Raw genomic sequence first — 14,042 nt, forward strand, 5'->3', positions numbered from 1 at the left:
GTTATTGGACATCAAATTTGGTTCAGGTTAACGCCCCCACACAAGCTCGAATCGATTTCAGTATTTTCTCTTAGTGGTGTTTTTGACCAAGTGTTAAAGAAGCAAAAGTATAGATAAAAGCAACAATCTCAACAATCTATCGACACATACTGGTTTCCCTCCACACAGGCCAATGAAAGCCAGCCAGCCAGCAGCCCTATACGAGAGCATGTGATAAAGCGGCTCTTTTAGCCCCCCCCCCCCCCCCCCCCCCCCCCCCCCCCACCGGAGGAGCCGCTACACCAACACGGCAGTGACCGTACCTCGGTGATGGGGAAGGCCTGCTGCTGGGTGTCCTCGCTGAGGCTGACCACAAACAGCACGTCGGAGGTCAGCAGAAGGCAGCCGGCGTGCTGCTGGCCCGACCCGCTGACGATGGTCACCTCCAGAGCCATGTGGACCTCGGGACGGCCCAGGGACTGCAGCAGCTTCCTGCCGCCGGGGAGAGGGGGGGGTCACGTGGGTGTTTAGAAAAGGGCTCCACAAGTTAAATGTAATATTGTTATTGTTGTTAGGCAAATCTGTTGCCGCCATCTTTCTGCCTTTGTGAATAGAAAAATCAGAAACATTATACAAAAGTGGTCGACGAATAAATTGTCTTGTTGTGAGGCAAATCTGTGAACGTCATGAGTGATTTTGTGAATAAAACATTCTGAAATAAGACCACACACACATTGAGCTAGACACCTGCAGAGGGGTCAGGGTCATATCCACGTCCCTGTTCCTGTAATTTAGCTCTTCGTGTGTGTGTGGGCAATTCTCCCCAGTTCAACATGGGACATGTGCACTGAGGAGCAAGAAGTGTTTACACACAAGGCAGAAGTGTTTGAGTGTGTGTGTGTGGAGGAGCAGATGGAGGGCGGGCCTGTTAGAGAGGCGTAGCTGTGTTGTGTTCTGCTGAGCATCACGTTGTTGATAGAGGGTGACCCCCATCAGGGTCTGGGAGACCAGCAGTAGTTGGGGGAGAGAGATGGATGCACGACTGACGAAAACCAGCGCGGACGCAAGACAGCACGAATCAAACCCAGAGGGACAATTATCTAGGCTTCTGAGGGTAAAAAAAATTATATATTTATATATCCGCGTATGATTAATGTTCTCTTCCAACACACTGTTGACCCCTTGGGCCGCAGCGGCACATATCAGGTGTCCTGAAGAGCTCTTGCGTCAATAATTAACAATTTCGCGTAACGAGTCGCATGAGGCTTTAAAGTGAAAAATGAATCGCAACGTTGTGAAATGATTTGAAACGACTTGAAACTAGTGGAAACAGCCCTCTTGGCTTCAGCGGCTTGAAGGAGGAACACCACGGTGGAACCGGGGCGACGGACCATTTGAAAAGCTTCAGGGGCCGACGGCGGGTCCCAGGAGACGATGAGCCTGCATTTCTTCACGTGAACCCAGCCCCCACGAAGCTAACCCCCCCCCCCCCCGACACCGGTCGGTGTTGCCCTCCCTCCCCGACCCCTTGAGGAGGAAGCGAGGGACGGGACGATGGCACGGGCGGACATCTCTGGACACACTCGTGTTTAAATAGTGTGTTTGCTAGAAGGCCAGGGGCCTTTGGCAAGGGGGGGGGGGGTGGGAGGGCTTGTGTAAACCTTTCTCTGGCTCGGTGTGGACAACAGGGGGAGAGCGGGCTGGTTTCCATGTGTAGAACCAAGGTCGCGGCTATTTCCTGATCCGCGCGTTTGTCATCCGAGGCAAAAAGTATTTTCACTCCCTATTTTCTTTTCCATTGTTTTTCAAAGGGGAGAGGAGCAGAAGGGGGCGATGCATCCTGGGAAGGATGTGAGTGTTTGGGGGTGAGTGGGAGGGGGGTGAATGAGGGGGGGTTGTAGCGGCTCTCGGGTCTCACCACACGTATTTGAGGTGGCTGTTGGGGGCCAGGGTGGAGTTGTCGTCAGCAGGCAGGTACAGCTGCTTAGGGAGCTGCCACAGCCCGGCTCCATGCAGGATCCCTGGAAGGAGGACAGAGGACACCGAGCCGTTACCGTCTGCCCCGATGGCCAGCCGCACACACACACAGACAGAGTGGGAAGGGGCTGCTTTCAACTGCAGCACGGAGGTCGAGTCTACACTCTTTTTATAAAAAGAAAGTGCTTCTAGGTGGTTGCTTTTTGCATTTATTTAGGCATCGGCATTCCTCCTGCTAGGAAAACATTGTCTATCCCACCATTTATACTGCAGTGTGTCAGGAAGAGGAGTGGGGGGCAGTCCAGCTAGTTCATCATCTAAACTCCCCCGTTACAGAAACACCAACACACACACCATCAGCTTCCTGAAACCAATCCCTGGGTGCCCGTCAGCACAACAACAGTAGTCAGTCAGTTGATGTTGTCATTAAACAGATAGAAAAGGGGGTCCCATTAAAAAACTAAACACATAGTCAGTTCTAACTCATGATGTCATCACTCCATTGCTCTAGAACAAGGCTGGTAGGGGTGTCTGTTCAGTTTGTTCTGCACCTTTCCCTGTGGGGTTCTGTATATCTGTGTACTTGTGTGTATTTGTGCGCGTGTGTGTGTGTGTGTGTGTGTGTGTGTGTGTGTGTGTGTGTGTGTGTGTGTGTGTGTGTAAGAATCAGCTAGGTGAGAGAATTAAGGCCTCCAAAAACCGACACTCAAGGCCGGAGCGCTAGCGTAAAGCACATCCTCTCTGTGTTTATGCCTGAGTGCGTGCGTTGGGGTGCTCAGAGGGCCAGGTGAGGTTAGCGCCAGCGACCCCTCTGGGGAGCCATGACTCTTAACATGCAGCTGTTCACCTCATTGGTGCTTTATGTAGCGCAGCAATGTCCTGCTGGTGCCAACAAACCACCACCACTAACACCACCACCACCTCCACCACCAGCCATCTCCCACTATGTACCCCCTTCCCTCCTCATCCCATCTTTCAATAACCAGCGAGGGGCGATAAAACACAAACTACCTCTACAGGACCCATTGTAGGTGTGGGGCCTTGTATGGCGTCTATGCGAGTACCTGTCCGTATTTTTGAAATTTTTCGGCCTTGTTTGTGTGTGTGCCTTTTTGTGCGAGTGTGTGTGCCTGTGTGTGCTTGTGCGTGTGTTTGTGTGTGTGTGGGGCCTGGCTTAACAGATGCTCCTTCGCTGGGGTACGGTTATAAGGGGAGAGAGGATCGCCCCATGCACTGATGGATTCACGACACCCGGGCACTCCGAGTCTAAGTCACGCTGCTGTTTATGAGGGCCGGTGGCCTGAGTCCCCCTAGTGGAGAAAGTGCAGCTGGCCTGAGTCCCCCTAGTGGACAGACTGCAGGGGACCTGAGTCCCCCTCCTGTACATAGTGCAGGTGGCCTGAGTCCCCCTAGTGGACAGACTGCAGGGGGCCTGAGTCCCCCTCCTGTACAGAGTGCAGGTGGCCTGAGTCCCCCTAGTGGACAGACTGCAGCTGGCCTGAGTCCCCCTCCTGGACATAGTGCAGGTGGAGGGGGACCTCTGTGACCCGCAGCGCCCTGTCCAATACGTGAAGCGGGCCGAGCCTAACCCTCCTGTAGCCTCCTGATACCATCAAGGATCTAGTGACAGACATTAGGGTCCTCTCTGCAGATCAGTCCGGGCTGTCTACCATGGTAGAAGATGGCCACACGAGGCTCGCTCTCCCGCACCTTGGATGGTTCTGGTGCTGGGTCCCACTGGCAGTGGGACCATGAGAGCACGATGGAAAAAAACTCAAGAAAAACGGAATCTATGAAAATTGGATTTATGTTTCCTTGAGTACTGTTAAACAAACTAAATAAAAGAGGGGGAAATAAGCCGTGCAATTTTCTTTAATTCTGGAAAGGAATTTTAAGTAAGCCTTTTGTAAAACTACCAGCTAGCCTATAATGTTTTCCAATTACGAGTCCCTCGTTAGATGAGCGACTCTGCGGTGGGGCCCGCAGCAGTCGGCCCGTCGGATTTCCAGGGTTCTAGGGTTTCTCTGAACGCCCCGCTGGGACCCATCGGGTCTCCGGACCGGGTTCTGGAAGCCCTCAACATAAGCAGGACCTTTTACCATGTCTTGTCTTTCACAGACCATCTTGGCAATCGTATTTCCCCGGCATCATAAAAAGGGGCCCTTATTTCATGACGCCAAATATCATCATCATCATCATCATCATCATCATCCTCCTGGACTCACCGTATCCGGTCTGAGAGACGAGCTCAGCAGCTCCTCCGATGGGCTTGGTGAAGACTCCCACGATGCCCTTCCCCACACCGGAGATCACCCCTCTGGCCGTGCTGCCGGCCGAGCTGGGCAGGTCCCAGGACCTTTGGAAGTTCTGCATGGGCTGGTCCACGATGCCCGCAATCGCCCCTAGAGGAAGAGGGCAGAACTATAAATTTGAACTCTGGTTCAATTCATCCCACGGAAAACTAGATACACTTCCAGACGATGCTTGAGCCGAAACGGTTGCATACAGGTCACTGCACGCCAACAACGTTTGCTGAAACTGAGCATGACCTTAAACCAGTGGTTCCAAACCTGGGTGTCGGGAGCCCACTTGGGTTCCTCTGATGTGCATTGGGGTCACAGGAGATTGCTGGCATAATAGATATTTCAGTGTGTGGGAGAGCGATGCAATTAAGTTCACCGGGACATTGATATTACCGTTATTTGTGTTAAAGCAGATAAAGCAGGTCAAGTAGGGACGCAAACAACATCGCTAGCAATGGGGTCACAATACAAATAAGGTGGTGAAACGCCGCCTGAGACCATTCACTTACAAAACATACAAATAAAAACTTGCTGTTCAAATTTCCAAAATGTGAACATCCACCCATTTCAAGCTGGGTGCACCTAAATGGACGTGTTTTGCGTTTTTTGAACGTCGTCTCTTCAAGAACACTTAAGTTCAACCAGTCGCAGCAGCAGCAGCTTCTCCTTGTCTCTGTGTCATTCCAGCGCTCCCCAGCCCCAGATGAAGGCCGGCAGCTGTTTGCTGTTCCAGGCGGCTGTGTTCTGCCTGGTGTCCGGGCTGGGATTTACACACAGACCGAGTCCTGCTCTCCTCTCGGTGTTTATTGAGCCCCCGCTGTGCTGTCTCCACTCCCCTGTCTCACAGCCTCTCCCGCGTCTAGCACTTCTGTGTGTGTGCCCAGCAATGGCAGATAAAGGCACAATGTGTCTGTGTGTGTGTTGGTGTGTGTGAGAGAGACTGGATACAATATGTGTGGATGGGAACCACATGCTTCTGTGCAGACGTTTCTTGAGAGACGGTGAGTTGAGCCAATGTGCCCACAAGTTGATGTTGAAATAACTTGTTTCTCTGTGTCGAGTTAAACCTTTGTACTCTCATTCCGTACCAGTCTGCATTGTTTCAAAAATATTGCTAGCAGTGGTCTATTTGTGTGGCCCTAGATGTGTCTCTCTCTATCTAGTTGTGTGTATTTATAAAACCATTAGGAAGAGGTTGGATCTTTTATGAGGGGCTTTCTTGTCTTTAAACCGAGCGAACGAGCAGGCACGGAGACGACTTTGGTTGCCTGGGCATGTGATGTCATGGTGACACACACCCACATCATGCCGGGAGAAGTGTGTGTGCGTGTGCAGGCGTGTGCATGTACCTAACAGGCTGATGCCGAGGCGCGAGAGGCCCTGGCGGAGGCCGTCCCCCAGGCTCTCGGGGAGCTGCCTCCTCCACTCCTCCTGCCGGGTGAAGTGCTCCTCGTCCAGGGACAGCCGGTCCATGTTGCGGGAGAGACTGGTGGCCAGGTTGGTGATGGAGGTCAGGGTGCCTGCGGATGGGTGGACGGAAGGACAGATAGACACACACACACACACACACACACACACACACACACACACACACACACACACACACACACACACACACACACACACACACACACACACACACACACAGAGCAGACAGAGCAGACAGATAAACAGACAGAGAGAGAGGGACAGACAGACATATAGACAGATACACACACATACAGACAGAGAGTCAGCAGATGTACCAATTGATCACAAGGGGGTATGCATTGACTGATTAGTGACTCTGTGAGGAGGTTTTCACAAAGAGCTTCTCTCTGATCTCTCTGACGTTTTCCACTCCCACCTTGTTGGCTGTGCCGTCCGTGTTTGTGGTGGCTTCTAGTTTCCCTTTTAGGGATTAATAAAGTGCATCATGTTGCAAACCCGATAAAAAAACTAAAAACAATTCACGTTAATTCATTCAGCGAAAAAAAAACCATGAAGAGCTGGAGAGCATAGATAGGGATACACACGTTGGTCCTGTTGTCAGTGTATGCGGCCCAGGAACCCTGGTTGTGAACACACCTGGTGACACCTGGGGGCCTCACCTTTGGAGATGTGTTTGACGAAGGAAGTGGTCCCTCTGTGGACCCCGCTGACGAAGGCCCCGGGGCCCCGGGTCAGGCCCTCATAGGGCAGCCGGAAGAAGTCCGACACGCCGTTCCCGATGCTGCGCACCAGACTGGCAGGACTGCCCAGGATGTCTAGGGAACCCACCACCCAGCCTGCTCACACACACACACACACACACGGAGAGACACACACACACAAAAAATGCAAACAAGCATTATTGTACTGGCGAACACCTAGTGGGATGGTGTTTTAATGAGCTATTGTAAATCTCTACCGTCGCCAAGCCAGGACTTCCATAAGCAGAGCCGTGGCAGTGACACTACGCTGACACGTCTCATAAACTCTCAAGCCCAAAGCTGGACGAAAAAAACACACGCATCTTCCAACGCACACGCACACTCTCTTAACAACTTTCTCAGCAGGCAGAACCCGTCCAGACGCCTCATGGAGACCAACCACCTGCAACGTCTCGACGTGCCAAAGCCCTCTCCCGCTCTGTGGATCTTTCTACACGTCCAACAGCTTCACCGCTGTTGCAACGGGGGACAATAATTAATTATAATAATAATGCTGCTACTACGGCAACATTAATGGGAACACATGAACACACACAAGCACACACGTTTGCGCACAAAATCCCACATATGCCAGCGGTAGATTTACGAGCGTCCACTATCTCACCTCTCTCATTCCATCACAGGCTCTCCTTCAGAGGCCACGGCTCATTGATATTTATGCGCTGACAATTGCATAAAAAAGAACATGAATTGAGCATTTCTCTAGACGCCAGGCTGTCCGTGCGTTTTTCCATGCGGCCTTTGGCCACTAATGGTTTGAAATCAGTTCCAGCGCAGCCTCGCGGCGGCTTCACATGGTCGGCCGGTCGGCTGTTAGTCGACTAGAAACCCTGACAGGAGCTGTTGTTTACAAGCCAGCTATCAGGACATGAACTGGGTCTGCGTGTGTGTGTGTGTGCGTGCGTGCGTTTGTATGTATGTGTCTGTCTGTATGTATGTGTGTGTGTGCGAGTGTGTGTGTGTGCGCATGTCTGTGTATGTGTGTGTGTGTGGACTGAGAGCTCATGATGCCAAGTCCCAGAATGCACTGCGTAGTGCCGGCATGAGGACTCTTTGACCTTGTGAAACTCGAGGGTGACGGAGGGCACAATCCGCATGCTGTTTGGGTGGAGGTGGAAAGGGGTCTGGGGTTCAAAACCAAACCATCCGTAATCAGAGAGAGAACCAGCAAGAGGTATGGTATATCTTCCTGGGGGGAGGGCCTACTTCCTGTTAGCCCAAGGATGATGGGACGGTTCCATGAGTCTCAAGCATCGACCATCCCGAGACCTTTTGTGTCTACGTCAACGAAGTACTGAAAACCCCGGGCGGAGCCGGTGGTTTTATATTTAAACCGGACTGTGAACGTTCCACCATGGAGCCCCTACCTCCGGCCCCTCGGTGCTCGATGCGGCCCCTACCTCGGGCCCCTAGCCGTGCGGCGATGCGGCCCCTACCTCGGGCCCCTACCTCGGGCCCCTACCTCGGGCCCCTAGCCGTGCGGCGATGCGGTGCTTTACGCCAGGGCAGACTGAGATGAGCCAGGGCCTCGCCTAGTTAGCTCTCCTACTGGAGCGAGCCTCTGTTATTGCACCATTTATTACAGTGATTCCTCTGCAATAACACACCAGCTCCTCCGAGGCGGGCTGTGATTAAGCGCTCGTAGTGTGAAAGGAAAAAGGTTATTAATGTGCGGACGCTGTGCAAAGTGAAGGCGGTGCATGCATCATTATCACTGCGGTGTGAAACGCAGAAGGTAGGCATCTCACTGGAAGAGTGGACATGGAGTGGGAAGGAATGGAGGAGCCTATTATATGGCATTTGTTCCCATACATGGTTATTGTTAATTCTTCATGTATTTTTTGTATCCTTTTATACATTTTTATTGCCTTTATGTTGTCTACCTTTAGAAGGACAACTTGATAACCCATTTTGGGTTCTTTGGTTCCTTCCTGCACATCTTTGTCTAACTCTTCTTCTCACCTCCCAAGCAAACTGTATGTATTCCTTCCCCCCACTCTTGTGATTTCATGTGGGCAGCAGTAGTTCAGGAGGTAGAGCGGGTTGTCTGGCAACCTGAAAACTACTGGTTCGATACCTGGCTCGAACCTGCAATTATCAAGAGCAGAACACTTAACCCTAACTGCTCCCGACGAGGTGGCTGTCGCCTTGCTGGGTAAGGGTCTGAATGCGTGCATGAACGGGCAAATGCGTGGCAATGACTGCAAAGCGCTTTGGGTGGCCACGGGTCTGAAAGGCGCTCCATATAAATACGGTCCATAAACACAGTCCATTAACTGATCCTTTGTAAATATTATGTGCAAAAAAAAAAAAAAAAAAGAATCCACTGAAAAAAACACCTCTGCAAAACAAAAGCAGGCCCTGTGACTCACCGGCCCGGAAGAGAGCCCCAGCGGCGTAGTGCATGGCCAGGGCGTGCACCAGCTGGCGGGCCGTGGTGCACACGGGCCCGCGCTCAAACACCGAGAAGGAGAGCGGCGTGTGGTCCGACGCGATGTACAGCTTGAGGGAGGCGTGCACGCTGACCAGCAGGTTGATGGGCCGGATGACGAGTCGGCGCAGCCGCACGGGCCGCACCAGGGCCTGCAGCGAGTGGACCACCTGGGGGAGGAGAGGGGTCAGAGGGCAGGAGGGCAGGGGTCGGAGGAGAGTAGGATGGAGGAGAAGGAGAAAGACGTGAGACGAGAGAAGAGTGAGAAGAAGAAGAAGAAGAAGAAGAGCAGGAGGAGGACAAATATGGAAGAGCAGGAAGAAAAGGATTAAGAGATCAAGTAGAAAAAGACGGGGAAAGACGGGGAAGAAGAAAAACAAAAGGAAATGGATCGCATGGTCGGGGATAACAGAAGGACCAGGGTGTAAGGCCGGGACAGGTAGAGCAACGCCAAGGAGGACCTGTTCTGGGACGAGCGGTGCAGCCTCAGTGCTGGTGGATGTCCTCTGGGCCCCTGCGGAGCTGGGGGCCACAGCGCTGTCGGGGATGTAGCTGTGGAACAGCGTCTTGATGTAGTACACAAAGGTGTCCTCCAGATAGACCCTGGCGGGCTGCAGCTGGAAGGAGACCTGGGGAGAGACACAAGGCAGGGTGGTCATAAACAGCCCTATGGGGGCTGATGTCCAGACAATGCCTGGGTACATATATCTGCTGGAAAGGATGTTCAATCATTAAAAGGTCTTAGTGACGGATTAATGTCAAAAAGTAAAACCCGTGTGTTTCTCTTTTTAAACACTCTGAACAGTTAACGTAGGCTGCGTGTGACGCAGCGAACCCCCACCTGCTCCAGGGTGCAGCAGTCGGCCGCCAGCAGCGCCCCCAGCTCCAGGAAGCAGGAGCGCTTGAACTCCTCCAGGGCCTCGGGGGCGGCGGTGGCGGGGTTGGCCTCCGCGCTCCAGGGACCCCCGGCCTCCGCCTCCGACCTCTGCTCCTGGCACAGCAGCACGGGGAAGTGGAAGCTGGCCCGGTTGTACAGCTGGTTGTCCACCTGCAGCCCGGCGCAGTGGAGCCCCACCAGCAGCACGCCGTCGGGGGCCAGGGCCCGGGAGTCCGACCCGGGCGAGGCCTGCTGGTCCTGGCCCTGAGGGGGCGGGGGCGACAGCTCGACCAGCAGCTTGGTCAGGGTGAGCCGCAGCAGCTCCACGGAGCCAGAGGGGCTGGTGATGTCATCGCTGAGCGCCACGCTGGCCTCGCTGACCAGGACGTGGAAGGACAGCTGCAGGTCGCCCGCCCTGCAGAGGACGAGGAAGAGAGAAAAGAGGTGCACTATAAATAAAAAGGGCATTAGCAATGTAAAGACCACTATGGGCCATTTTTTATCTGGATGCATGACATCCATATGATTAGCTGGGATCAAGCCATGATGAAACAAGGAGGATTTGTCGCCCTGCTGTGGTGAAGAAATGTAATGCTTCTTCATGTCTTCAGTTCTGCTGCAACGACCGACAATATGATACTAGGGGAAGTTTTGCTTTCCTTCTTTTGATTTTCCACTTTCAAATGTGATTTGAATTCAAACTCGTAACTTTATGAGGCAAAAGGTTGGACCCATAAAAAATGTTATGGACATTTAGCAGTGTTTGTCAAAACAGTGAATGGTGTACTGTTCATGGTCTATTGGTGAGGGCATGGTAGGAGAGGTGTCCGGCTTGCAGAGAATAGGAACACAGAGTTAGGCTCTGCCCCAATAGAGACGCAGAGAGCACAGCAGCCATGTGTAGGTGTGCATGTGTGTGTCCTTGTGTGGGTGCGTGTGCCTCTGTCCGTGTGTGTGTGTGTGTGTGTGTGTGTGTGTGTGTGTGTGTGCGTGTGTGTGTGTGTGTGTGTGTATGTGTGTGTGTCGGTGGGTACCTGGTGTGGTGGCTGAGCAGGCAGTCTGCGCTGCCTTCGGGGGCCAGGGTGAGCTCTATGGAGCCCTTCTCGTACACCACGTCTATGTAGAGGCAGCCGAACCCAGGCAGGAACACCACCTTGTGGGAGACAACAGACGAGACGTGGGGATAGGGATACACAATCAGACTATTTATTCACCTTCATTTCTTTGTTTTTAATTAGGGGTCCAAGCCAACAGGTTGGATCCCTATTGTTTTTGTAAGGATTATTATTATTATTCCGACGTGCTAATCCTAAAAGTGTGCCCACAGCCCAAACCGTAAATGGTGCCGACACGCCAATTGCATGACTAGATCCAGGTCCCTGAGTTCTAAGCAGACGACAAAATCCAGACACGCCGAACACTAGGTGGCGCTATACCAAGGGAAAACGCGTTTGGGGCTATAACACCAACACCGAACCTCCCACAGTCAAAAACTTGTACCCACATATTCACTGGAGTCTGCTGCATCTTTTGGCATAGGCCACGCCCATTTGCGTCCATAATTTTTTTTCGCAAAATCGCGAAAACCGCAAAACTGTTTTTTCGCTACTCCTCCCACATTTCCCGACCAATTGACACAAAACTTTGCACACGACATCTTCAGACGCACACGCAAAGAATGCACGAAACACTTTTTTGATGCGACCTTTGACGACGAAACGGTAGCATTTTGAATATTGGTTTATGAGCTAAATTAGACGTGGAAAATCAATAATCCAAAGAAATCCAAAATTAGACATCGGAACAAGTCCAAATTTTACACACATGTTGGTGCTAACCTTAACGGCGTTCGATAAAAAATTCGGAAAATTACGCCCTCAGGGGGCGCAATAAACGAGGAAATTGTATATCTTCTAATTGGCCAAAGGAATGTTCTTCAAACTCAAGGGAAACCATCAAGGGGCAAACCCGAGCCTATATAGAAAATATGGCCAAGAATTATTAATGTGGGCGGGAGTTATTTGGCAAAGGATAATTCTCTTTGGAAAATTTCGCCACAGGGCGGCGCCAAAAAACGACGACATTGTCTATCTCCTATTTGGCCATGGAATGTTCTGAAAACGCGTTTTAGGCTATAACTCCCACACCGAAGCTCCCACAGTCAAAACCTTTATATCCACATGTTGTTCACGGTAGCGTTTTGAATACTTGCTTCGCGTTGTGCCGGCGAAATGCACATTTCTTGTCGCGTTGTGCCGGCGAAATGCACACTTCTTGGACCCCTGCATAACTGCTTGCAGTTCTAGTTTTTTTTTACTTTTATGGATATTTAGTTTTGACTGCTATATTTTGTCTTTTCATATCAGAAATATTATTATTGTTAATATTTTTTATTAGCCCCTGATTCTAGGCGAGGGTTGGAGGGTTTCTAGAGGAAGAAGAATCTAAACTAATGAGAGCATGTCTAGAAAACCCCAGCCAACAAACACAGACCAACAGGGACCGGACCGCACACACTCTTTATTGGATCAGTTACCCTGTGTTCTCTGAACTGCTTACTGCTAGCTGTGTGTGTGTGTGTGTGTGTGTGTGTGTGTGTGTGTGTGTGTGTGTGTGTCTGTGTGTGTGTGTGTGTGTGTGTGTGTGTGTGTGTGTGTGTGTGTGTGTGTGTGTGTGTGTGTGTGTGTGTGTGTGTTAGTGTGTGTGTGTGGGGGGGCGCATGCGTGCATGAATAAAGAAAGAAGAGTGAGAGATAATGATACATGTATTTCTTTGACCTCTGCTTTGTCGACCCGGCCTGACCCTCTTACCTCGAAGCATGTGTGTCAGTGTGTCAGTGTGTTTGTGTGAGTCTGTGTGTAAGTGAGTGTGTGTGTGTTAGTGAGTGTGTGTGTTAGTTAGTGTGTGTGTCCATGTGTGTGTGTTTGTGCACCCGAGCGAGCGAGCGAGAAAGAATGCGAGAGAGGGAATGATAGAGTAAGTGTATGAGTATATGCGTGTGTGTCCGTGTGCATGTGTGTGTGCTTGGCAGCACACACACATACACATGTTTGGTGTTGACCTCCAGCGGTCTCGGGCGGGCGCGGTGACGCGGGGAAGAAGATCCTGACGAGAGGCGCAGCAGTCAAAACAAGCACAACCCCCCCGACCTTTGACCCCTGCCACTGGGCCCAGACAGTGACCTCACAGTAACCAGAGACACAGACGGCCTCGGCCCCCATCTGAACCTGGACTTGGCTGGTAGACACAACACCAAACATTACACCTCCTGAACACCTTACCTCTCTGCTAACTGAAACGTACACTCACACAACCCCCTGCACGCATGTGAGCCCGCTACGCATGCACACATACACACATACGCATAAATACGCACAGACACATGCACAAAGCAAACTAGATTCTAGCCACAACAAACTTAAGTACTTATACTTGCGTGCCTTGGCTTCTTTGCCATAGGGGCACACATGCGCGCGCGCACACACACACACACACACACACACACACACACACACACACACACACACACACACACACACACACACACACACACACACACACACACACACACACACACACACACACTAAATTAAGCTTAAAATCACAACCTCGAAACGCAATGCCTAATAAGCCAGACCACACATACTGTCGAAGCTAACACGCAGAAAACACAAGGCCCAGTCGACACAGCACCCCAGGGCACCTTTGCACCCCGACACAACCCCGCAGAGCCCCGGAGGCGACCCGGGACACAGACACACATTAGTGAGTTCACTCCTTGAAGTTTTGCTGGTGCTGTCTGAGGTCATGGGACTGAACTCCTGCTGGAGGAGGTAGTGATATGGGGAGGGCTCAAGAGTGTGTGTGTGTGTGTTTGTGTGCAGGGAGGGAGGGGGGACATTAACCATTATTTCTCTAGTCCTCATCTTTCACGTGTGTGTGTGTGTGTGTGTGTGTGTGTGTGTGTGTGTGTGTGTGTGCGTACGTGCGTGTGTGTGTGTGCATGTCAATGCCCTACCTGTGTGCCGGGGCAGTTGATGTCGACGGGGTCGGTCCAGGTGGTGGCGCCGTGCTCTGGGGTGGTCTTCAGCAGCAGGGCAGGCAGAGCCTCTCTCTGCCGGCAGTCGGGGAAGCTGGAGTACTGCTGGTAGAGCTCGTGGTGCAAGGAGCCGCTGGCAGGGATGGGGCGGCAGAAGACCTCCGCCCGGGGCGCGTCTGGAAGGGACCAGGGCAGGTCGGTTAGCAGGTCGGTACACTGATGAATGCACTGCAGACCACTACAC

General features: G+C 52.0%; 1 protein-coding gene across 5 annotated transcripts in view; it reads right to left on the reverse strand.

Moving 5' to 3' along the window:
• The window catches only part of vps13b (vacuolar protein sorting 13 homolog B), a 331,160-nt gene that overhangs the window by 1,181 nt on the left and 315,937 nt on the right, over positions 1-14,042 (reverse strand). For all 5 annotated transcript variants that reach the window (XM_030370003.1, XM_030370004.1, XM_030370002.1 and 2 more), the window contains exons 57-66: positions 13,778-13,974; positions 10,794-10,912; positions 9,724-10,174; positions 9,344-9,511; positions 8,824-9,052; positions 6,350-6,526; positions 5,609-5,779; positions 4,182-4,358; positions 1,898-2,000; positions 303-471 (exon numbers count right to left, since the gene is read on the reverse strand). In XM_030370003.1, coding sequence (XP_030225863.1) covers positions 303-471; positions 1,898-2,000; positions 4,182-4,358; positions 5,609-5,779; positions 6,350-6,526; positions 8,824-9,052; positions 9,344-9,511; positions 9,724-10,174; positions 10,794-10,912; positions 13,778-13,974 — 1,961 coding nt within the window. The remainder of the gene's footprint in view (positions 1-302; positions 472-1,897; positions 2,001-4,181; positions 4,359-5,608; positions 5,780-6,349; positions 6,527-8,823; positions 9,053-9,343; positions 9,512-9,723; positions 10,175-10,793; positions 10,913-13,777; positions 13,975-14,042) is intronic.

Source organism: Gadus morhua, chromosome 11, assembly GCF_902167405.1.
Source record: "Gadus morhua chromosome 11, gadMor3.0, whole genome shotgun sequence".
Classification (NCBI taxonomy): Eukaryota; Metazoa; Chordata; class Actinopteri; order Gadiformes; family Gadidae; genus Gadus; species Gadus morhua.